Below are 24730 nucleotides of genomic sequence, written 5' to 3'. Positions count from 1 at the left end.
ACAGTATCCTACACCAGGGATAGTCACTTTATTATCATTTACAAAAACATTTCAATTAAAAATTCCTGTATGGGAGAGTGCCTGAGCCCTGGCTTAGAAATTTAACTTCTGAACAATACATGGGAAAAAGGCAAAAAGGTAGTCAAAGAAACAGCACTGTCGAGAGAGAGGAGTATTTTGTTTTGCTGTTGCTGCTTACATCTAGATACCAACATCTGCTGGCTGGAATCACAGCATCTGGCTCTTTTGATCCCTGTTTCAGCAACCATCTCCCACTCAAGACCAGAAATGCTGCAACGCTGGGTGATATGAAAGGTTACATACGACAGCAGGCCAGTCCTTCCATCTAGCCCATTCGGTAGTAAGATCGATAGTCATGTTTCTTTTTGAATAGTGAAATGTCCTTTAACCGGATTTGCATTTCTTTATGTTCTGAGTTTCAATTTGTACTGTGCCCTACAATGCTTTTACATGGAGGGTGCAATATGCAAATACAGTGTGCATGTTGTAATTAACTCTGCACAGTAACCCATGCTGTGGAGATATACAGTATTGTATACTCCTAGAGTGATCTGGTGTTGAAGCTATGGCTGCCCTTCAGCTGCAATTGACCATGGCAATTACTGTTTTTTCACTTCATATTCTATAAGCCTCTCATCTGCAAACTACAGATCACCATGAAAGTACATCAGTACTCACAAAGCTTATTGTACAGCGGCATGTACAGTATGTGTTCTTATAGACTGCAAACACGAGACGTAAAAGCATGATATGGCTTATTTTGATTTTAACATTATCTACCTTTGGCACCTTGGTACCTTTCACAGGTCCTGCTCACCTGCTGTGGTTGGTTCGTTTTTTTGTTAAGATTACTTTATTAAGATCACTTTATTAGCCATATAAAATTTCTTGTTTTAGGAATTTGTCTTTTTTGCTTGCCCCAACTTGAAGCTTGGGGTCAGAGCGCAGGGTCAGCCATTTATACGGCGCCCCTGGAGTAGCTGGGGTAAAGGGCCTTGCTCAGGGGCCCAACAGAGTAGGTTTCCTAGAGCTGTAAAGCCAGGCTGTAAAACAAGAACTGGCAATTTCACTTCTAAAAACAACAAACACCTTTTTCCTCAGACAGAAATGGTGTCGTAAAGTAGCTCTTTACCTTTCAACATGACCAGCCTCTTTAAAGGGCTACATGTATCTTTTCAACATTATTCAGCATTAAAAAAATATATCTTTTAAAAAGATTTCTATAACACCTTAAATCTTTTTTTTCTGGACTCCAATTAAATGTCAATTTTTAGATTTGTCACAGGCCAGATTGTTACAGATCTGGATCCTTTCAAGTGTATTTTCAAGTGATTAACAGCGGTACCCGTGTAAAACAAAACATATGTTTCAGATAGATTTTTTTTTCTTCCCATGACTGCAATTTACCTCCTTAAGTTGTATGGCAATTGCCCTTAATATTTTTTAATTAAGGGCAATTAAGGGCAATTAAGGGCTAAACAAATTAGCATTGGAAAATGCCTCAATTAATTTATCTTGAAATGTTTCTCCCATAAAACCTACTGATTGTCAGATAATTTTGTATTTTGCATACTGATGATAAGAGTGTAATTCTTTATAGGTTTGCAATGTTTAAAGAAACTATATTGATTTAATTATTTTAAATGTTGCAATATATGACGTGGACTAGTGAGTTCACATTGCAGTAAATCAGCCAAATGATGCTGTACATTGTCAAAGTGTACAAAGTGTGGTGCCATACTGTGACCTCCATCCACTTCCACGAACTCAGGGGTGTGTGCTCTTATCCAGCCCATTCTTCGGAGTCTTCACTTGTAATGACCTTTCAGAGTGTTTGAGCACCTGTTTTTCACTCGGGGATCATGTGTCGCAGTGTGTAAATAAAGGTAAAAGAAATTATTTTTAATGCGTCTTGATTTCAGGCGGCTAGGCCACAAGATGTGCTACTCTGGAAAGGGCGTGGAGACCTTCTGCAGGCACTGTAGGTGGTTTGCAGGTGTCAGGCTGCCTTCTTGTTTAGCCCGACGCGTGGGAAGAGAGGACAATTTGGTTTCTCTGTCCTCGATTCTAAGACGCAGGCAGTACCTGACAGGTTTTCGAGTTCCCGGGTGGCAGCTTTCCGAATTTCCTACTTAGCAACGACCGCCGACGGTCTTGGGAAAGGAGCGGACGGAAAGGTGCTGGGCCGAGCCTTCGGGGCCTGGCAAAGCTCCACGGCCACAGGCACCTGGGCTCGGCTTCGCGCGTCCCCCTGCCCAGGACGTCCGGCGGACGGGGAGACAGTCAGTGCGGGAGTCCTGGAGTGCCATTGGGAGTGGCCTGCTTACTCCTTCTTCTCTGGCTCAGAAGCCTCCGGGACTGCAGCACCTTCACCCGGACCTCGAACACCTCCTGGATGGCTTTGCGGAAGCAGTGGAAGTTGTAGTCGATCAGTCCTGAGAAGAGACAGATCAGAGAGATCATTGTATACAGTATATTTGACTATATAGACTAGATATAGGGCAACTCCAATCTTTGAAGTTAGAGTCTCTCAGATTGTACAAGTACCACTGATTAAGATTAGAAAAACAGACAACTTGATACCAGGCAACAGGCAACTTCATTGAAAATAATTAATCTATTTAAAAGTTATGAAGATCACAGGAATCATGAAGGTAGAGGGCTCTGCTGCCCAAAAAAAAACACTGGAGTTCCAGGCCATTTTAGTTGGACATGATCATAAATTAATATAACTTAAAATGTAATACAGTATATACTAGATTGTATTTTAGAATGATCTATAGATATACTCATGATCTTGGGTACATAGCATATTGAAATACAATGTTTATATTTTGAATTAGGAAACAACAAGAAAAAATCCAACTCGCATAATAGAATACAAATGATCAAAGAATCAAGAACAGACTGAGCTATGGTTATTGTACATTTGAAAATAGGATATCTAAAGTCACTTGGGACCTTGGGTCTATTTTAATTATCTAAAATGAGGTGCCACAGGTTTACAGACACCCTTTATGACAAGGTATGACCACTTTTTAATGACCACGGTTTCACTACTCAATTTCTTCACACCAGTGCCAGCTTAGAACTCTGAACGCCAGTCAGTGACATCGTTCTGACAATCCAACAGCAGTATTATCAATGTTCATCCACACAATCTCCCCGTAGGCTTCCATCTGCTGTGTGAATGATGTGAATGTGACTGCAAGGTCATTAGGTGAGACGCACTGTACGTGTTTAGGAAATGGTGGCCAAAATATGTACCACTTGATGACAACCGCAAACATGTTGTTTGGCTGTATTGACTGACGCCAGAAGAATGGTAGTTACTCAACTCTGTTTAAAATAGTCATTAATTTGTAACTTTAACACGAGGTGGAAATGTGCCGACAAGTCAAAGTCTAATGACTAGTCTACTTGTTCATAGTAGCATACCGAGAGGACAAACACAAGATTTTTGTTCTCCATTGCAAAACTGCAGAAAATGGCCAGAATAAAAGATAGGACCCCAGAGCTGAGAACCTCATGTGTATTATTATATAGGAATAGGTCCATATATAGTTGTGTGCAAACATTTAAGCACCCCTGGTCAAATTTTACGTTTCAGTGGATCTAAGTGAAAAGAAGCTGACACAATCTCTGCATGGTACAAATGTAAACATCTTTCTGGAAATTTAAATGCACAGTTAGTATTTATGTACAGTTTTGTAGATTTTCAAAATCATAAAACAGTGTACGTGGGAAATGCAAACATGTGGGCACCCCGTCAGTACTTAGTAACACCTTCATGGAGGTGAAATCACAGCTTCTAAACGTTTCCTGCAGCCAGCCAAGAGTTTTCTGTTCTTGCTTTTGGAATTGTTTCCCCACTCTTCCTTGTTCCATTCTACTCCAGCTCAGAAATATTCTTAGGTCTTCATTGACCTCCCCACAGATTTTCATACTTTTCAAGTCTGGGGACTGTGGAGGCCATTCCTTTCGTTCCTGTAAGTACTTCATGGTTAATCTACAGGTATTTTGTGGATTGCTGTCTTGCTGATATATCCGACCACTTTCCAGCTCCAGTTTCTTCACTGACCCTGGGATATCAGCTTCTAGGACTTGTTGATATTTAGTTGAATCCATTCGTCCTTCTACCCGCACAATATTTCCTGTGCCACTGGCTGCCAAACCTCCCCAAAGCATAACAGATCCACCCACCCCCATGCTTAATGGCTGGCAAGCTGTTCCCTTTCCAAACGCTTCTCCCTTTTTTCTCCAAATGTATCTTCCGTGGTGGTGGCAAAAAGTCCAATTTTCATTTAATCACTCCACAGCCCTTTGTTCCAAGAACTTTCCATTGTGTCAAGGTTGTTTTGTTGCATACTTTAGACATTGGGTTTTGTGATGAGTACAGTACAGCAGAGGAGTTTACTGCCATATGTACCTGTACATTGGAATTCTTATGAAGTGGTCGTGGGAAAGGTTTTCTTCTGACAACTCTCCCATGAAGATCATTTTTGTGAAAGCAATGATATACTGTGGACCTGTGGACAACTACTCCTGCGTCAGCTAAATTGTTCTGGAGGTCCCCTGTAGTGCTCTGTTGGTTCTGCTTCACAGTTCGGACCCGTTTTCGAGCAGTTCGGTCAGAGAGTTTTCCGTGTCTTCCAGATCTTGCCTTGACTGCCAACAGTTTCCCTTAACTTCCATTTTTTAAGGATGTTCTGAGTCTGTCCCAGCTGCTCAGCTCCGAGAGGCAGCAATGCTAGAGTAACTACTGCTCCACCATGCCACCCGCACCTACAGTATTATCTAAAACAACAAAGAGCACCATGTACTGTATTTTCTACTTACATTAAAGAAAGGCTGTACTGTACATAAGATTTAAACCAGATGTTATTTTTGGCACCCCAACTAGCTGATAAAATGATAACTGAAAAATGATTTTATAAATTTATGAGACAGAGGTATTCCATTTTTCTTTACATGAATATACTGTATGGTGGGAAAGGAATTATATGAAAAAAAATGATTTTTTAAGTTCTTATTACTGAGCTAGATAGCTGAAGAGGAAAATACTGTATCCCTTGTGTGAAGCAGGATTAAACGCAATCCTGTGGTTCTTATTATTAACATGTGAATGCCGGAGCCCTCAGGGCTGCATTTTGATCACCTCTCCCCCAATAAATCAAACCTACCAGATGTCTACTCCCACCACACACGACACACACTGGAGACATTTTAAGCAAGCCAATCTTAACAAGCCTTTTAGCTCATAAAATGAGCTTTTCTAATTTTAAAAATTTCTGGGTATTATAATATAGGGCCTAACATTAGGGATAGATTTATATAAAATAGTACTGAAGTGGGGGAAGACAGGGGAACCTGGGTAATTTCATCTAGGAGTTTTCAAATCATGAGACCACAACCTCTTACAAGCCTTCTTCTTCAGGCCTGCGCGCTCCAAGGGACAGGACGTCCTCATGCATATATCCCTGCACTACAGTTTCCTGGCCTCCTCTCAGGAGGATTCGCAATTGGAAATGTCCATTTGTATGACACCCCCCCCCCTGCAAATTTCTCTGCGTTACTGCCTTCCAGTCTCATCTTGTCAAATCTCATAAAATCTACTGGATCCACTGCAAGTTGACGGGCTGGGAGACCTCTAAAGAAAACTGTGCTGTAAGTGGTGTTGGCAGACTACACCAATGCTCAAGTATGGTGGCAGGGGACCTCTGCCGTACATTAGATGAGACGTAAACTGAGGTCCTGATTATTTGGTCATCAAAGATCCCATGGGATTGTCTGAAAGAGCAGAGATGTAAACCTAGGGTCCTGGCTAACTTATATTCTGGGTTTATGCGATCTGTTTAACCTAAACTTCCCCCATTTATTTCAACTGGTGAAGGAATTTCTCAGTTGTCTTCCTGCTGTGTTGTGTAATGTGGCTGCTGGCACACAATGGCTGCTGCATCTTGGCCACGTGGGGTGCCGTCTATACTGTATGTTCTCCTTTAGAACCCAAAAGCAATATATAAGTTACAAATAATTATTACTACATTATTAATGATTACATCAAGAAGAAGAGTGTGTTTCATCTTTAAGGCAACTGCTTTCAAAGAACAACACCTGTGAAAAAGGTAATCTACCGAGGCTGTGAAACATGAGATACTGTAATAGTGTCACAATTAATCTCAAAGACAAGACTGTAGAGTTCAACACATATACTTTTCAGGGATATCACCAACGTTTTTTTCTCACTCCTAAACAGGTTGAAAGAAATTCCGTGTTTTACAAAACTCACCTTTCCTTTCAAAGCTCTCCTCTCTGAGGAAACACACCAGAGCCAGGAACTTGGTGACCTCTTTCAGGTACATGACCGTGGTGTTGTTCAGCCTGATGATTGCCATCGACTCCTTGTCATAGGGAGTGGCCATTTCATCCCCTGTCAGACTGAAAACAGAGAATTGTCAAAATCAAGTACAGGGGACTGCCTGTGCCATGCCCTTCATAATAATAATAATAATAATAATAATAATAATAATAATAATAATAATAATAAATAATTGCTTACACTTATATAGCGCTTTTCTGGACACTCCACTCAAAGCGCTTTACAGGTAGTGGGGTCTCCCCTCCACCACCACCTGTGTGCAGCATCAGATATTGAATCATACTGCACACCTCAGCTGTAGTAATGTTCACGCAAATGTCAGTCTTTATATTGATCTGTGGCATTAACATGGACCAGTGGTGAACAGCCCTGAGCTGGTGATGATCATGTTACTGCACTGTATCAATTCAGACAAATGAAGGTATGCGGCTCTTGCTTTATTTATTGAAACACCTTTTTCAGGTTTTACAGTCTGCAGGTAAACTACTAGTATTCAGATTCCAGGTGGAGAACAGCACTACAATAACAGCTCACATTACTCTACATGAAGGATCAACAATTATTACACCTAACATGTATTTAAAAACAAACAAACTCCTTTGTCTGTCCAGACATTTCCAGTTTGCATAAGAGCTAAATTCCTATTTTATCTCTCTGGATTTTCACTATTTTATTTAAAATTGCTACTGGAGGTCAAAGTACATCAATAATATGTGCTGCAGTATCGCATGGATGTCTACTTAATGATGCATTTAATATCTTAAATGGTGATGCTCTTTTGTTGGGTAATCAGATTAATAACACAAAGCTGCCATCATGTGAGTAGATGGTTCAGTTTTATGATGGAGGTAGATTAAATTGCATAAACACATTTGGACAAAATAAGCAGATGCTTCTGCATTACAGTTATGAACAACTAACACATTTTTCAAATTAGGCTGGACATCATTCAGATTGAATTATTCTGAAATGAACAGATATCATTAAAAATAAGTAAATCAAAACCTGTGCTTTGATTGGGATTAGATAAAGAAACTGTGAGTGGTCCTAAGCAGAAAACACATCAGCTTGGGTCCCAAAATAAATGCAAGAAAGAAAATCACTGCCAAGATTTCTTTCTCTACAAATCTCAAATGAGAAAAAATATTTTCCAGTTTTGCTCTATAAATCCATGAAAATACTTCACTGCATCATTTTGATATTCTAATCACTTTCCAATATTATATAAAGGATGACCTGACCTGATTACAAGATTCAATATCCAGGTGGTTCTGGATAAATGAACACCACTCGAGAAGCAAACAGAAGTTCACATTTTATGCTAGCACTAGGACTTTTTCCTTTCAAGATACCCTGACAATCAAAAGAAAATGACCAATTCTAAATCAATTTTCCACATTATTACCAGAAAAATGGCAGATATGGCAATCATATTTGTAGCAGGTACACCTAAACTTTACTGCAGGCAAGATACAGATAAATTCCTTGCAGCGATTTGTCATCCGAGAGCCTACAGTGAAGGTCTCAGACTAGTAGTAGCATCTGTGGTCACTGTCAGAATCAATACAAGCTGTACACCTACAGTACAGTGTCTCCTGTCTTTTGATACAGCTGTGGAGTTTAGCACAAATGTTCCTGCCTCCGGCACTGATGCTTGAGAATCATGCTGAAGGTCCCACGGATCTATGTTTTGTAAGCAAATGAGTGGGGGCACCGTAAGTGACGTCTGCGGGGAAAGAACAGTGATGCTTGAATCAGAAGTGAATGAGACAGTGAGGAGACTTTTCAATCGCACACACATTTTCTGCACAAGCCTTCACCTACCTACAGTACCTGGAAACCCCTTCACTGACAGCTACTGTACCAGCACTCCCCTTCTCCCATTTCAGAGCTTTGCTCGCAGCACCGTGCTGTCCCAAAACTTCTTCTTCCATCCCTGCTTCTTGTCCGTTTGTGTCAGTGGAGTGTACATTTATTATAGATAGTTTTGGCTGTGATTCTTTTGACATACATCCTCAGGCAAAACACAGTTTCTGCTTTCTGAGCTTACAATCATGACGATTTTCAAATGGGACTTAATATTTAGGATTTACACAATCCACTACAAATTGATAAACCTACAAAATGCTGATGTGTAAGCTGGCAGGTGAATTAGTATTTTAACGATAATGAGAACGCTCTTAATTGCATATGTATTCAATCCCTTTGTTACAATGACCTGAAGTCTGCACATGTGCAGAAGTGAAGCTTGAAAGGTGACAAGACGTATGTAGTGGTTATTGGGATGTATCTCATCAGCAGGGATTGGGAGGTTTGTGTCTGACTTGCTTGAGAACTGCAGGCCATCAGCTATCACCACAATAAACCCATCACTGGAGTACTGGAGAATGTTTTCCAAAATGACATCATCCTGTCAGGCAAAGCTGGTAGAGTCCTATCCACTTTGAGGCAAATATTAATAGTATAGGAGAAACGCATGTAACCAGGTGATTCTGTAATAGGTTTTCAAACTGTATCAAGGATTGTCTATGCAATAGATAGAGTGTTGGTAAGCTATTTTCTACATAATCAGAGAAATGCTTGGAAGTTCTTCAGCATTTTTTTCACTTGATTTGTTAAGTTTTGTTAAGGAAAAAAATGGCTGTACTGTATGTGCATAGCACCTACTGTACACAGTGGAGACACTAGCTTTGTGATGGGACAAAGATGAACCAATAACTGATATTGCATTTATGAAAATAAACAAATGAGTGGGTAAGGGCGAGGTACGAGGAAACATTCTGATTTGATCTTTTACCAGTAGGTGCTGAAAGGCTCGATTTTTACATAAAGATTCTCCTTATGTTATCTCTCCAAAAGAAAAACTTTTAAGCAACAGCAGTTGTAGGAGTCTTGAGGAATATACCATACCTGTGCTGTCGAAGCCGATACCCTGGCTTCCGCCATGCACGGTGCCCTCCTGCGTGCAAGCTTTCTTGTCCAAATATGAAATGGTGTGTGAGTAATGGGGTGGAACTGCCCACCAGCTGAGCCAGGCTTTACAAGGTTTGAGATACGGGCTGTTCTGGCCAGGGAACGTGAGAGAGTTTGTTCATTTGACTGCGGCTTCCTAGTATTCTGAGGAATAAATGTCTTAGATCCTGTATAAGATCTGTCCTTAAGATTTTGTGCTTTAACTCTCAAAAGAGACTCTGCGGTAACGCAGCACAACAACATCTAGACAAATGATTCAATTCCTACCGCCTGCACCGTATGCGTTGGTTTTGCAATGTTATAATGAAGGTATTCTACAATTAAAGGCACTGTATAAGCTTCCTAATTTTGATGATGTGCTCTGTGCAGGACATTCTCATTTCATTACATAGCTGGTGCTGCATACGGCCACTTTCTTGCTGCTCTCTGGTTGGGTTTTTTGAGGTCGTGTTCCTTCGAACGTCAGATCTGTATCCTGATGCGGGCGCTCTCCCAGCCCATCTGCTCTCCCAGCCCTTGCCCCCGGCCAGCTGTGCTGCCCCGGCGACGCCCCCATCTCCCCGCGTTCCTGCAAGAGCATCCCTGCGGAAAACCACTTCCCAGGCGGAGCCCGTCAGCCCGCGTTACCGGAAAATATCTTCTGCAAACAAAGAAATATCATCTCTCTTATGTGATCCCAAAGAGATTCTTTTTCCATACAGGAAGGGTTCTTTCTGCTGGCCTCAACAAAAGTTCAGTCAAAATGAATCCAAAAGCCAAATGCGACGTACTGTACACTTCATAGGTCTAAATACCACCTCACAAATTACTTTTCCCTCACATATTCAGACCCAATTACAATTTTGTGAAATAGTATGTAAGACCTCACAAACAAAGTCAGCGAATGATAATATACAGTAGGTATTGTATGACAATTGTGCCATTGGGCGACTATCACATAAGGTACGGGAGGATGTCCTATCTTGTAACACTAAGATCATTTTCTTGTAATTACGAGAAAACACAGGAAATATTTGTTTTTCCTTAATGGCAGCATTGTGCTTCAGTAATACAGTCAAAAGCTTCACATTTTTAAATTAACAGATGCTATGCAACTGAAAGGCCTCTTTTACAATCTCGGTCACCACACTGTAGAAACGATACTGCAGCTCTAAAGTCAGTTCAGAGAAGAGCAGCTACACGCTTTCCAAAACTTAAGAGAATGTCCTACACTGACAGGCTGAAACATCTGAACCCTTTTAGCCCTGAACAGCGAAGACTGTGAGGGAACCTGACACAAGTATTCAAATTTCTCAAACGCCTGACAAAGTCAAGCTGAATAACATTCTCCAGCACCAACAGCGAAGCAAGGACCACAGGGCACCCGTGTATACTGTGTGGCAGTGCTGGTACAGTACAGCCAAGATCTCTCAGCCAGCTCGGGAGCCCCCCAGGAGGAGCTGGAGACTGCTGCTGGGGAAAGCGGAGTCCGGCCTGCTACCACCACGACACTCTCCGGGAGTACTTGTCTAAAAAATGAACCAATGAACGAATCCACAGAACATCTAGCGGCATTCCAGAAACTGCTGGATGAGAATCTTAGATTATTTAGCTAATACCAAATCGGCTAAATGGGCCAACCTGCCCCAACTGATTTATAACCATTCTATGTTCCAACGTTTACACATACAGTAGCAAATGCAGTAACATCACAGCTCTCCTTACGAAGACAGGTGAATGCATCGAGGCACAAAAAGTTGACAGCGACACTTATGACACCCAGACCCACTGGTGAAGGTGCCATAGACATGTCTGCACATGCAACTCACCCGTATATGCAAGAGATATCAATGACCACGTCGATCATGTCACAGCACAGCTCATACGTCTGCATGTCCACTGGTGTGCTGTCTGTTGCGATGTAGATTTTACTGACAACATCAAAAAGAAATGCCTTTTCAATCCCAGAATTCTGCAAAGGAAAACATGAGTTAAATCAATAGAGGCATTTATTGAACAAGTGCAATCTATACATACTGTATACTTGTACACTGATTACCTAAAAAAATGTACTACTCAGGTTTTGTTAGTATTGATGGAACAAAATATGTACATTTGTTACTTTTTAGAAGCCAGTTTGCATTTGAGAAGGCAAAGCCTGGCCAAATCTTTCACTATTTCATATAAAAAACGTGTTTAGAATGGGGACCCTGAATGGAAGAAGCCTGTCATCATCAAATCTGCTAACAGAGTCAACTATTCAGTCTGCATAAATGTTCACATTATATGCGCTTTTACTGGCTTCTTTCAAGAAGCGAATCATTGAGATCCACAGATCAATCAGCTCCAAACAACCAGACGGGCTACATGTGTCAAATAGCCACCGCTTCTCAGTACACACTCTTGTGCTCTTACACTGAGTACCGGGTCTCTTACTAAAATATCAGATTGATTACCGAATCCCAGACATCCCAACGTACCCTACTTTAAGTGAAAACCTCTCTCAATTAATATTTTTTCAGTGTCTGCTTTACTACACAAATATGGTATTTTCTTTTTGCCACATATGGTGACCCAATCTTTTTTAAAATCTAAAACTGGGGAGTAGTGTGTGGGGAGGGGGGGTAAATGCAATGGCACTTTAATTCAATGACCTTAAAAGCCTTTCACATCTGTATGCCTCCTTCTAAATCCAGCTCAGGCTACGAGGACATTTGCCTTGCTGCTCTTCTCCCCAGTGCGACTGGCCCACATCACAACACTACCTCAAAGGTTAGAACAGCTGGCTACAATGTTTACGGAAAAGAGGGTGGATATTCAGCTAGTGCTTCATTTCTGTACAATTCTGGACCCGTGCCGTTCACATGCGACTTAAAAATCTCATTATTTCTAGTCCGAAATTCGTTCGCCCATCTTGTAATTTGTCCTCCTTGGGCAAGTTCTTGTGGTAACTCATACACCCACCCCCAGCAATGTTAAACATTTTAGGATAAATTCAGAGATTGTTTCTTGCATCTGTGAATCATTTTTTCCAATACCAAAATGAACAGGACATAACCAATTCTCTTGGAGCTGTGTTAATACCGCTCATGAATCAGCCACAGAAATTACACGCGGCTTTAAAGAGTCATCAACACGTTTCATTTACGGACCCATAGTATTAGCCGGCATCTCCCTTTGCAGTTCCATACGATGCAATAGTTTACTTCACACCCTGCATCCGATTTACAAAATACCACACCAAACCTAAACGCATGTAACGGTATGAATCAAGAAAACAACAGTCAAGTATACACAATTAATATGTATACCATCTATGAACTGGCTTCATTACTCTGTTCTTCTCCCTGCTGAGAGCTGATGTGCGGGGAGCGTATTGGAGCATTTTGGCTGTTCAGACGGTGGTGGAGGAGAGGTGGAGGACCTGTAAAGCGCTTTGAGTAGAGTGTCCAGAGAAGAGCTTTATAAGTGTGTAAGAAGTTAATAATAATAACAACAATAATATTATTATTATTCCAGATGGAGATCATATTCCCCCCATTTTCACATGTACAGTGCAAACTCACGGTACTATGCACATTCTTCATACACACAATCAGCATCTGATGAGTTTAAAACAAACTACTCTGGGGAATTTCAAATGAGCACTAAGATCGTTCTGACCCGAACTCAGTTGTGAAACGCTGGTCTGAACGGGGGAAGAAGGGATAGTGGAGGCTTTACTGTTTTAATCTCCTATTGCTAGAATACGGCATCATATGCTTTAAAGTTTGATCTCTTGTCAGTGGGGCTGAAATGCTACGCATGGAGGTGAAGCATGACTTTCTGCTTTGCTGTCTGCTTCCACCTGCTGTCTAAACAGAGCCTTGCAGCTTTATTGGTGTGTAGCGTATGCACGTTCCTGTACAGCAGCTCTTCCCAGACCGGGTACTGCCAGTTCATTTGAGTCTTCTGAGCTCCTAATCTGCCTATTAACCCCCTAAGTGAACCGAACGATTGATTAACAGTTTTGCAGGACTTCCTCTTATAATCTGCCTTATGTCTGCCATATTAAGATATGCAGTGAGTGGGAAGTTGTTTTTAGCTTGGCTTACAATTGTTGTTCACCTACAGAATAGCTTTCAGATCCGCTCTGTTTTCAATTGATGATGCACATATACGGGTGGGAAGGGCTGTCAAGCATCATCTCAGTCAGCTGTGTTGGCGTGGCACGGGCCCACTGGTGAAATTCCAGCAAGGCACTGAAACTATCAGCTTCATCCCAGCACCTGGTACAGGTTTCATGCTACTGTCTGACCCCCCCAGAAAAAAACAATGGCAAAGCCCAGCTGGAATGAAAGACAAAGGAGTGCTCCCGGACCAGGAGGGGAAGCACCACAGTACATAGTCCCCCTGCCACACCAGGCAATAATGTGCTCATGTCCAGTTGTCCTGACACGTGTATTACCATACACTTCACACACGAGTCTTGAACACTTGAGTGTTTTTGAAAAAAATAATGTGTAAGGAAACATTTAGTAGACAAAACATTACATAGTTTTTTTGCCCGGTAAACGTAAAACAGTTTTTAAACTTCTTTTCTGTTCAAAATGCTTAAAAGTGATACAGTATGTCCGGATTTGAATGTTCGCCTGAATTTTGTGGTTTATAAAAATATGAGCATGGCAAGAAAGCTAGTTGATGTGCAATTTAGATTTAAAACCATTACTGGAGATTAACCTCTAAGCCTCTTCTACACTCTTTGAAGTATTGAAAAGAGTACTATAAATGCACTGTTCGGTAAACAAATCAACTAAACTGCAGCTACAGTATATAGCCATTCAAATGATCATTGTTTCTCCACACTGTGGTTCTGTAAGTGATGCCTTTTATTTAATTCACTGCTGGATGCTATGTTAAAGAAAGAAACTGCACCAGATAACACATCTATACCATCACAAAAACGAGAGAGTCTGATTAGTACAATAGAGCAAGGCACCGTGTACTAGTAAATAACTATTTTTGCTTTGATAAACACTACAGGAATGCCTGTGTCACTGCTTAATGTTTATGCTATTTCAAAAGAAAAGGATTGAACCTAGTGAAGATGTACAGGATGCAAGAGCGTTCTTCCAGCCAATCAAACACGTCTCTGCACTTACTGGGTAACCGGCAATACTCCCCATAGTGCCTACAGCCCAACTTCTGTACATGCAAGTGTTTAGCACTGGAGAAACATGGCTGACATGTCAGATTTTATTCCTCTCTAAGTGCATGAGTTTCTGTTGCCATTATTTATAACTTTGCACTCCGTCAGGTTCTACTTACAGAAATAAAAATGTTCAGCAGATTCTCCAGTGTAGGAAGCTGTGGGATGAGTTTCTGCACCACTTTGCTGAAGGCCTCAAATATGGAGTGATCATAAATGCTAGTCAGATAAAAGCTGGAGGCAGAAAGATGTCAGATTAGATTTAGCACCACGTTATTCCCAGAAAACAAACCACAAAAGGTTATTCCCAAAAGTGACAATAATAAGAAGGAGCAGAAACTGTGAGTAGTTATGCAACACACTTCTTTTTTTATTTTCTTAAAGTGTTACATTTGAACTGCCATATTATTTTACAAAAGGGAAATTCTGTTCAGTTTCTCTCTGGATGGCAGATGCATGTATTCTTCTTGAGGGTTTGCAAAAAAAAACAATGCCAAATAATTCAAGAAATAAATCAGATGAATATTGATAAGGCAAACGAAAAACTGTGTTGTGAGAATGAATAATATGAATAATTATTATTACTGAAGTTTCAAATGTTACTGATACAGCATATTTTGGGAAATTAATGTACATATCTGTTTAATCATAAAGAAATGGAGAAGAAATAGGGCCAAACACATGATGTTCTGTTTAATTATCTTTTATACAGACCAACGTTTTTGATCCAGTGTGCCTTCAGACATTCAAGGGTGTAACGCAGAAGTTTGGAAACGTCACTTTTGAAACAAAAAATGAACGAGCTGTCGTTTACTTACATGTATATTTGGAGTAACCAAAGTGTCATATTGCACATTTGGCGTAGAAACACATACAGTACAAGCTGCTCTAGGGTTGTTTACGTGGGAATTGCTTGCGTGGGCTACAGTACTTCAATTCTTTAAGTTTGACGGACATAAAAAAAAAACCCGAAAAGAAGAGAAACTGTGGGAGCAGGAGCTCCGTGTTTCCCCGGCAGGCAGCTCCTGCCCGGAGGGGACGACTGCGCCCTTCGGGGCCAACTCGGAGTACACCCTGAAATCCGCTTCGTTCCCCAAGTGAATCGTGTCCCTGGGCCGGTGACGAGTCTGAGCGTGTCGGAAACAGCGGCGGTGTGCCGTGGGAAGGAACAGACAGACCGGGTGCTGGCTTTCAGCCTTGTGGCCCTCGCACACTCGCTCATAAATCACGTGTTACTTCATTTAGCGTACCTCGCTGTAAGGTCCAAAATGGCTCCGTTTACAAAAATAAAAATCAAGAAACAACTGCAAAACGCATGGTGTGTAGACGGCTTATCGTCACTGCCCAGGAACAACCGAGCTCATAAAAACCACACATCTTTCTCTTCACCTCTGGGGGCGACTCCTCAGGACAGGGAAGAGAACCAAGGCGGCAGGCTCATCGTTTTAAAAGTTTTTGGTAAAACTTCAGTTTCTAGTGCTACCCAACCACTTGCTTCATATGAACGTTCATTAAAAAAAAATACTCTACCTTAAATGTATTCTTTCTAGAGCAGCATCTGCCAGATCGTCATTGGCTCGCTTGTGAATATCCCTCTGCTTTTCAATCTTGTGATCATCTGACAGCCCGTCCACCTTATGAATGAAAACTTCGAAGTTGATGTCAGGATTGACTTTGTAGGCTCTGGTCACGGTAAGATGAAGCCTGTTCAGAGCTTCCACGTAGTCGTCCTGTGCAAGAACACGGAAAACCAAACTTGCAGGGACGGACTGGGACAAAAACACATTTCAGACATTTGGCAAAAAAGGACAAAAAATAATGCTGATAAACTTTCGTATCTTGTGAATGCCTCTTGACATAAAAAGGTTGATCGGTACTTAAGAAAAAGATTTGGTACACAACGGCAGCGTCGTTTTTTGTCATCAGAAGTAGTTTTTTTTTTACTTGTGAGAATGCGTTATGCATGTACAGTATTTCGCTTTCTTCTCAAATGCTATCAGTTCAGATTCTATTTAATTTACGAGACAGAAATGTGATAGGGCCTGTTCAAAACACAGCCCAGGGCACAATGGCATAGCTTCATGCTTTAAGAACACCGAGGTAAACAGGTGAGTAGTACCGACATTCAACCCAACTCCCCTTGAGGACTTCGACAGCCACATCAAATGAGTTCCCATGAGCTTTTTACAGTATGCCTGCGCCAGTGCAGCTAGTGAAACTCCAGAATACAGACACAGCTGTTCTTTCACTGTGGTCAGCACTGGGACATGTGGCTGGAAATCACGAATTTTCCCGAGTCCAACTGCTACGTAACATTTGCGAATTTCAATGTCATTCAACAGAATGATCATCTTGATCGCTACTGAGCCAAGAAAGCATCGTGTTACACGAGAGGTCATCTAATTTATTTGCCGCAGATAAACAATTTAAGAAGCGGTTCGGTCAAAAAGAAAACAAGGGAGCACTGGCCCAGATTCTAAAAGATGGAATAAACAGATTATATTTAGTCTGCGCCAGAATTAAAAACACCCTCATGTGCTCCGGTTACCTCGTGAAAGTACCGTAACGTTAGCATCACAGCAGAAACTCAAGACACACGCTTACAGGGCCCGCGTGGCCCCCTCTGGAGGAGCCTGACCTGGGAGTCGATGACGAAAATGAGCGCCCCCGTCCCCCGGAAGATCATCTCGTAGTCGAAGGTGGGGTCGAAGAAGTCGATCTGGCCCGGGAAGTCCCAGATCTGGAAGCTGACGAAGGAGCTGTTGGACACGTCCTCCCTGCAGATCTTGTTGGTGCTCTCCAGGAACAGCGTCTCGTTGGGGGACATCTTGTGGAAGACCACCTTCTGGATGGAGGACTTGCCGCTGCGCCTCAGCCCCATCAGCAGGATGCGGGGCTTCACCTCGCTGCTGAAGGGGTCGCCGAGCCCCAGCACTGAAACACAATCGCACGGTGGCTCAGAACGCGCCGCGGGATGGCAGCAGGCACGACAGGGTGGACCCGGGAACGAGGGGCTGTCGGCCCCCACCTTCATGACAGGAAAAGGCCGCTTTGAGGAAAAAAAACGTCTCTTGATTTTGATTTTGGTTGAAAACAAACAAACTGCATAGGCAGCACAGTGGTGCAGTGGCGAACGCAGCTGCCTCACAGTGCTGGGGTCCCGGATTCAACTGTAGACCTGAGGCTCTGTCTGTGTGGAGTTTGCATTTTCTCCCCATGTTTGTGTGGGTTTCCCCCGGGTGCTCAGGTTTCTTCCTACAGTCCGAAGACATACTGGTGGGTTAAATGGCTTCTGGGAAAACTGGCCCTGGTGTGAGTGTGTGTCTGCCTGTGTGTGTGTGTCTGCCCTGCAGTGGACTGATGTCCTGTCCAGTGTGCCTCCTGCCTTAAGCCTGTTGCCTGCCGGGTTAAGCACCAGCTCTCCTGCAATCCTATATTGGATAAAGCTGTCAGAAAAGGCATGGATGGATGACGTGCAGAACTAACATAAACTAAAGTTTGACTCTTCTCTCTTCAGCAAGACCAAGCGTTACTCGAGCAGTGGTAAATTTTCAGCAAGTGTCAACAGCTGGCTGATCTACAGTACAAGGTCTGGGGAACAGCAGTAGGCACGCTGGTCATCTGAGCGGAGCAGGTATCCGGTGGTTTCTATGACATTTTAAAACACTGCAAAAATATAATGCCAAGATAGGAAATATTGATGAAACAAATTAATTAACTACTGTATAAAATAACACTAGAAGGGTTTTTCAAGACTGCTCTGCTTTCTAGATGGTTTCCTTATACCTGTCAATAGTAATTAGTAAAATGACTCCAGCCTACATGTGGTTGAAAGAGGCTTGTTCCGGGGTGCAGTACTAAATCGAATCGGGGCTGTGTCAGTAGTGGACTGTGGACTGTACCACTGGTGTTGGGTGGGATTTACACAGCCTGTGGGTCCTCATCCCACCACACAGCGGAGACTCTGGGGATAGCAAGCAGCCAGTGCTGTCAATGCCTGACGGACACCTGCTGCTTCAACCCTTTAGCTGTCTCAGTGGCGCTCGGGGCTCACAATGCTCTCAGGAAGCACGTGCTCTGACAACTACACCCCCAAGATGACACACACATGGTCTTGACCTCTCCACTGCAAGTACAAAAGTTACTACAGTGATCATGAAAAGATGATCTGAGGGGATGAAAGGGAAAACAAACTTGATTCTTAGTCCAGACAGTCTGATAATGAGCTAAACTCATAAGAGCATTTCTTACCTACATTTGAAGGTTCCGATATGTATTATCTCTACAACTACAGCTTTTACAAAGAAAGGTGGGTTTCCACTGTATTCTCTGTTGACATCATTAGTTCTGCTAAAAACTGCAGGTGTTAGGCTGACAGTGAGATCAGTATTTATCTTTGTATGACTAATGAAAAGAGAGCTAAAAACAAACATTAGGCCATGCCAGGAAATTCCAGATGAAAGAATCTGGAAGTGAGGAGGTAGGACTGTGGGTTTATAATCACAAGGTTGTGGATTCAGGTCCCAGCTAGGAAAGCTGATGTTGTATCCATGAGCAAGGTACCTCCTTGTCTTTGTGCAACTTACATACCCAACTAAAATGTAAGTTACTCTGGATAAAAGCTCACAGAACGAAAACAGTTACAAGACGTACGAGCGGAGATCTGCGTCATACTTGTGTTGGCAGCGCAGGAGCATGTTAAGGTTACTTCCAGGCTGAAAAGACTGTTATCCCTCCTTTAGCTCCCACACACCGACTGTCCCATCGGAGAAGCCAAGAGCTTTGTACCGCAAGCAGCTCCACAACATCTTCCTTTTATTACCAGCTTTGTCAGGGCTCTCCTGTCCAAGCTCTGTTCCTCAGGACAGGTAAGGACAAAAAACAACTCAGTCAAAACAACACTAATCTTCTTGCAATACCCTCTCAACTTCCCCTTTCACAGGATGAGAGGCCCCTGCTCAGCAGTGGCCCCAGTTTTGTCCAAGTCTGCGAGACAGTGGATGCCCCATGGACCCAGGCTGACATCATCCAGCATTTTTTAACGCAGGATCTGCCTCAGAGCACATTTCTCTAACAAGACCCCCTCGCACCCAGAGCAGGCGCTCCAGACAAAAATGCTGCATTTCCCTATTTATCAGCATATAATTCACCTTCACCTGTTCAATAATAAGCATACAGTACGCTGCAATGCCATTCAGCAACGCAGGGAGTTCTATGTTCCTCCAATCACATGCTCAGATCAATTTAGAAACTGTGACCTGGAGAATTAAGTGGAATATATTGCAGCATTTAACAAACAAGAGTTCTGCCAGATTCCTTATCTACAAATAGTATATCATGTTTTTTTAAATCCACCCTTTGTTTCTGCTCCCAGGCTAGAAAGCATGCCAGGGTACTGGGAAATACAGTGTTGGTCCATTTTACAACATAAATCCTAAAAAACTTTTTTTGGAACTAGACAGCAGCTTCAAGTCTGAGAAAGAAGATCTTAAAGCCTGCAAATAGATCAGCTTAACGTGAGACAAACAACCTCTTCTTTTTCTTCTTTCACAGGAACATAGAAGTGAGATGTAAACAAGTCTAGTTTAATTTTATCACATGGTTATTTCAAAATACTCTACAGTGCCGCCCTTCTTCAGAGCCAAGTGTAGACCGTGCTCATTAAGCGACATTCAGCTTCACTGTGAGACTTTTTAAAGCAGATCTGTTAACTATAAATGCTTTTGCAAAAAAGCATGTTTTAATTCTTTCTGATCCTACAGTGCTATTGCAGTTAGGAGAAGCACAACACTCATATTAGCCTGTTAAATGTGTTTTTGCTCATCTATACTCCAGTGCCAAATGCATTAGCAGCTTGTGAAATGAGCACATACTGAACATCCCCTTAGAGCATAACTGAGAATATTTAGCTACCCTGACCAATCTTAAATGAGGACCATGAATAGAGCTGCAACTTCAGGAGATTCATCAGACTTCTGTATTTCTCAGGGCTTGCAGCATTTTCTGGATTTCAAAATTGTATTAAGTTGCATGCGATCATTTGACTGCATTATGGCGATTTAATTTTAAAAAAGTGAAAATCTTTTCACTATATACACTCAATTGAGTTTATCAGTGCACAGTTCTCCAAGAACCTAACTTATTTTCCATTACCTTTTAAAACAGATTTACTTTTTGAACAGTAAGTCTTCAACAGAACAGTAAGTTTTCAACAGAAGTCTGATGAAACTGTGCAGACCAATACAAAAACTGTAACTAAAAATGCAAAAAAAAGAATGATCTTAAAAGACGAAAATACTATTTTTTTTCCATTTTAAGTTACAGTTTTTGTTTTTTTCCTCTGAGTTTATTAAGGCAAATATGTCCACAATGACTGACAGAGGCTCAAGTGTAACGCCTGTGCAATAAACCTGTCATGTACTCTAGCGTGTTGATCGGATTAATAAAAATCAGCCGTGTTCATCCACACTGCCAAAAGAAAGGCCGCATCACAGCTACTGTACAGCATCTACAGAAACTACCACTGGCTTTATGTTCACAAAGTCTGGGTTCAGTGGCCATATTGAATATAATTAAATTAACTAATAAAGTTAATTAAACTGAAATTACAACCTTCACGCCCAGTACACCTAGAGAACACTCTACTTCTCTCCTGTCCCTAGGTCCCTGTGATTATTCATGTCTTTCCAGTGTGTCTTGTTGTGTAGCCTATTTACTTCCTGCTTCTGCTCTGCTCCTGGCTCGGCATTGGTGTTCAGTTGCCCTGAGACCCGCCTAGCACCAGGTCACTCCTGTCCTTGGCCTGAGGGCATCGGTTTCTACACGGCTTCTCCTGAACAGCTGAGCCCGGGCTAACCCCCGTCTCGCCGCCACGCATAGGGTCTTTATCGCTCTCCTGCCATTCCACGGTTCGCCCCTTCCGACATCCGTGACAACAACATCCCAAATCCCACCTCAAGTGTCACCAGTCTGGACTGACGATAAAAAACAACAGCAGGTGAATATTATGTATTCTCAACTGAGAGTCAGTCTTCTTCTGGGACACGCCATCTCCAGATTGGAGCAAAATCCAACAGCCATTGCTTACTCTCACCCCAAGCTTTCCCAGGAAAGAGATCTGAAAGGGTGACTGTCCTGCCTTGTGCCGGAAAGCTCGTATTGGAGGAAGAAGTGTGGAACAGTAGTGAGGACTCAACACTACCTAATGGGAAGGCAGCAGCTTCAAATCCCAGACGGTATACCACTGCTATACACGTGAGCAAGTACAAGAGTACCTACAGTAGCTAACTGTGTTCGGGATAAAAGTGTCGTCAGGATGCCGGAGTTACTACTTTAACCATCATAATTGGGAACAAAGAGACAAAGAGTTGTTGTTTTTTTTTTGTTTAAAAGAAAGGGAAATCTGACTAAACATTTGTTAAAAAAAGAAGCACAACAGATCTAGAATTTCATTTCTATTGGCCCAAAGGGGTGAACTGTGGAACTACTGTATTTTGTCTGGCTTCCTACAGTGTAATTGATGTAATTGTAAGTGCCCTGAGTTAATTTTTAAGCCAGTTTTGTTTTATGTGTAACTTATATGGTAATGTTTAATTGACATAATCTACTGTTACCTACTTCAAGTGTCAGGAGTTTGTATCCATTAATTTTTGGAGATTATACAGGTATTTGCAGTTCGATAGCTGTATTATTTTCTATGTGTTCTGTGCACAAAGATCTTATTGTGATGAAAGTCCTTGTGTTTTTTTTCTACAATTTCTGTGACTTGTGGTACTTTCTTATACAAGTGCTACTTTAGACATGCAAGCATCAGGTGTACTACATTATTTTCCACTGATTCTTTAAATAGCGTCTTGGCGTGTATCGTGGAAATTTGGTTCTTAGAAATCAATATCAAACCCTAGAATATAATACATACAAAAAGATCACTTTTGCTTATGGTGTACTGATTCCTGATCTACAGAATAACAACATCTCCCCTTGACACAGCAAGCACAGTACAACCACAAAAAGGTGCAGATAAAATGCAACACTGCAATCCTGAAACAGAGTATTTGGAACTGGTCAATCCAAAAATACATGCAGTGCTGAAAAACTAAACTAAAGTCACATGAAAAATCTAATGAAACTCCTGTTAAGGGGAGAAAACAGCACATTTAAGCTGTTTAAATAATTTAATAGAACACCAAGTCTTCAACTTCGCGCCGATGCCATTTCAACATTCACATGTCTGAAATTTTCAGATCCAAGAACAGCTAGTATATGAGAGGGGACTGTCAAAACGGTGTACTGTATGTCCCTGCAGTACAATATTGTAAAACAAAGATCTAGTGTTGCTTTTGTGGTACACAGTTAGGGGAAATGGCTTAATATCATCCCATTCTCCCACATCAAGATACAGCCTCAGAAAGCTGATGTGTTGATTTAAGGCCCGTTTTTTCAGAGAAGATAATGATAACGAAGCAAGATGTTAGTTGGAAAATTTGAATTTAACTGGGAAAAAAAAGCAACGTTTAAAATCAATTCACAGGTCTCTCCAGTCTCTTGTCGACATGGAACTTGTTCAACAAGACAGTGGAACAGAAGACTGCAACCATAATTATTATTAATATATTTTTGGAAATGCTTATGACTGAATGGACACAAATGGACAGAAATCTGAACGTTTTCTAATCTTTCCCTAATTTGCTACATTTCACTGAGTCCGTTCAGGTGACCCTATACTTTTTGCACCAGTTGAGTATCAATCAGAAACCCCAGGCATACAGCAGTCCTTATGACTGTCCACACTGGTTCTTTGTGAAATCTGGTCAAAAGCAGCTCTCTGTTTCCATATGAAGTGTTTAGGGAAAACTAGACCATTCCATCATATTTGGGTGTGCGACAGTATTTTTAAATTATCAGGAATCTACTGGCACATCACCACATACTGTATAAAAGTAACTTCACAATCCTAACCACATACAGTACAAAGAATGGAGAACTACACGAAGCATTGACTAGAGCCTGGTAATACAACTGATCCATTTCAAAACAATTCCTGAGCCCTCAATTGAGTCAAGAGAGCCCTGTGTAAATGTGGGACAAGGGTGACGGGCATTTTGGATGACGGGCTTCAGAGTGAGAGGAGAGATGTGTGCGATATGCTACCATCACTCCAATGAACTGCATTCTGTACACTACACACCTAAGGGATGTTTTAAAGGTTGCTTTTTTAAATGTGTCGTTTCTCTTTTCAGATTCCGGCAAACCGGGACTCACGAAGGGAAAACTTGATCATGATACCCCAGTTTACAGTAGGTAAACATTTGAAGGCAGGGCGCTCCTGAATTGTAGTTTCGCAGCTGTTAGGAGCGAGTCTGTCTTCCGTCAGTCCCCTGTGGACAAGCCCTCGGACAGTCTTCAAGCACTTCAAAAGTCATTTCCTGCATGCAAAATGTAGCGTCATAGTAGCGCTCAACGTTTCTCCTGTGGCGGTCTGGTTCCACACGTATGACACGACTACCCAATATCTTAGGTTACGGTAACAGAACTAAAGAGAGTTCTTCTTTTTTTAAAAAATGTAACTTTCCAAAGATAACGAAAGAAAGAACTCCGTTATGTGTATCATAATCAATGCTCGCTCGTGTCGTTATCTTTAAATGTTTTGTATGACCTTAGGAAGTTGTGGAAAAGAAAGTGTCCTACCCCCTTCATCGCAGCTACTACCAAGCTCCCCGTCCGTGAAGGCGTCGAGGTCGTCGTCGTCGTCGTAGTAGTATGTCGCCTCGTCCTCTCGGTTGTCTTCTTCGACGTACTTCGGGGTCGTTTCGCTGGTCATAACGGGGGTTTTCCAGAGTTAAGCCGCCCGAGGACTCCGGCAGCTACTCCACACATTGTCACCTGATATTGCCATGTCTTTGGTGAACTTTCACCCTCCCTTCCTCCATGCCCGGACCCGTCCGCCTCCATAAGAGGAGAGCAGGCGGCCGGATCTCTCTCCTCACCCCGTCACACTGATTACTGAAGGACCGGGACTGCGCTGTGACTTCTCTCGGCTTCTCCCCCTCTCAAATAATAATAATAATAATAATAAGCAATCGCTTTGTGTGCAACTATCATTGGGATGGAGACTCTGGCTTCTGTTCCCGTTGAGTTGAGTTTCATTTAAAAAGATTCAGCACCGGCCTCTTCCAGCCCGGGAGATATTA

General features: G+C 42.0%; 1 protein-coding gene across 1 annotated transcript; it reads right to left on the bottom strand.

Annotated features, from left to right (window-relative positions):
* Positions 1-11: 11 nt before the first annotated feature.
* rragd (ras-related GTP binding D) lies at positions 12-24730 on the bottom strand. The gene is made up of 7 exons (XM_069196434.1): positions 24228-24730; positions 17179-17474; positions 16071-16270; positions 14660-14774; positions 11182-11324; positions 6311-6459; positions 12-2456 (listed from the first exon to the last, which is right to left on the bottom strand). Exons 1-7 carry the CDS (start codon positions 24358-24360, stop codon positions 2305-2307), a joined length of 1188 nt encoding a protein of 395 aa, XP_069052535.1. The 5' UTR covers positions 24361-24730; the 3' UTR covers positions 12-2304.

Source organism: Lepisosteus oculatus, chromosome 2 (assembly GCF_040954835.1).
Source record: "Lepisosteus oculatus isolate fLepOcu1 chromosome 2, fLepOcu1.hap2, whole genome shotgun sequence".
In the NCBI taxonomy this organism is placed as follows: Eukaryota; Metazoa; Chordata; class Actinopteri; order Semionotiformes; family Lepisosteidae; genus Lepisosteus; species Lepisosteus oculatus.
This window is presented reverse-complemented; position numbering and strand designations above follow the sequence as displayed.

What these genes read in the sequence shown, in the direction of transcription:
- rragd (XM_069196434.1), bottom strand. Translation starts at nt 24,360, where the DNA reads ATGACCAGCGAAACGACCCCGAAGTACGTCGAAGAAGACAACCGAGAG. An exon ending in TAGTAGCTGCGATGAAGGGG is followed by an intron (nt 17,475 to 24,227) that starts GTAGGACACTTT and finishes ATTGTGTTTCAG; the next exon opens with TGCTGGGGCTCGGCGACCCC. An exon ending in GGAGAGCTTTGAAAGGAAAG is followed by an intron (nt 2,457 to 6,310) that starts GTGAGTTTTGTA and finishes GTCTCTTCTCAG; the next exon opens with GACTGATCGACTACAACTTC.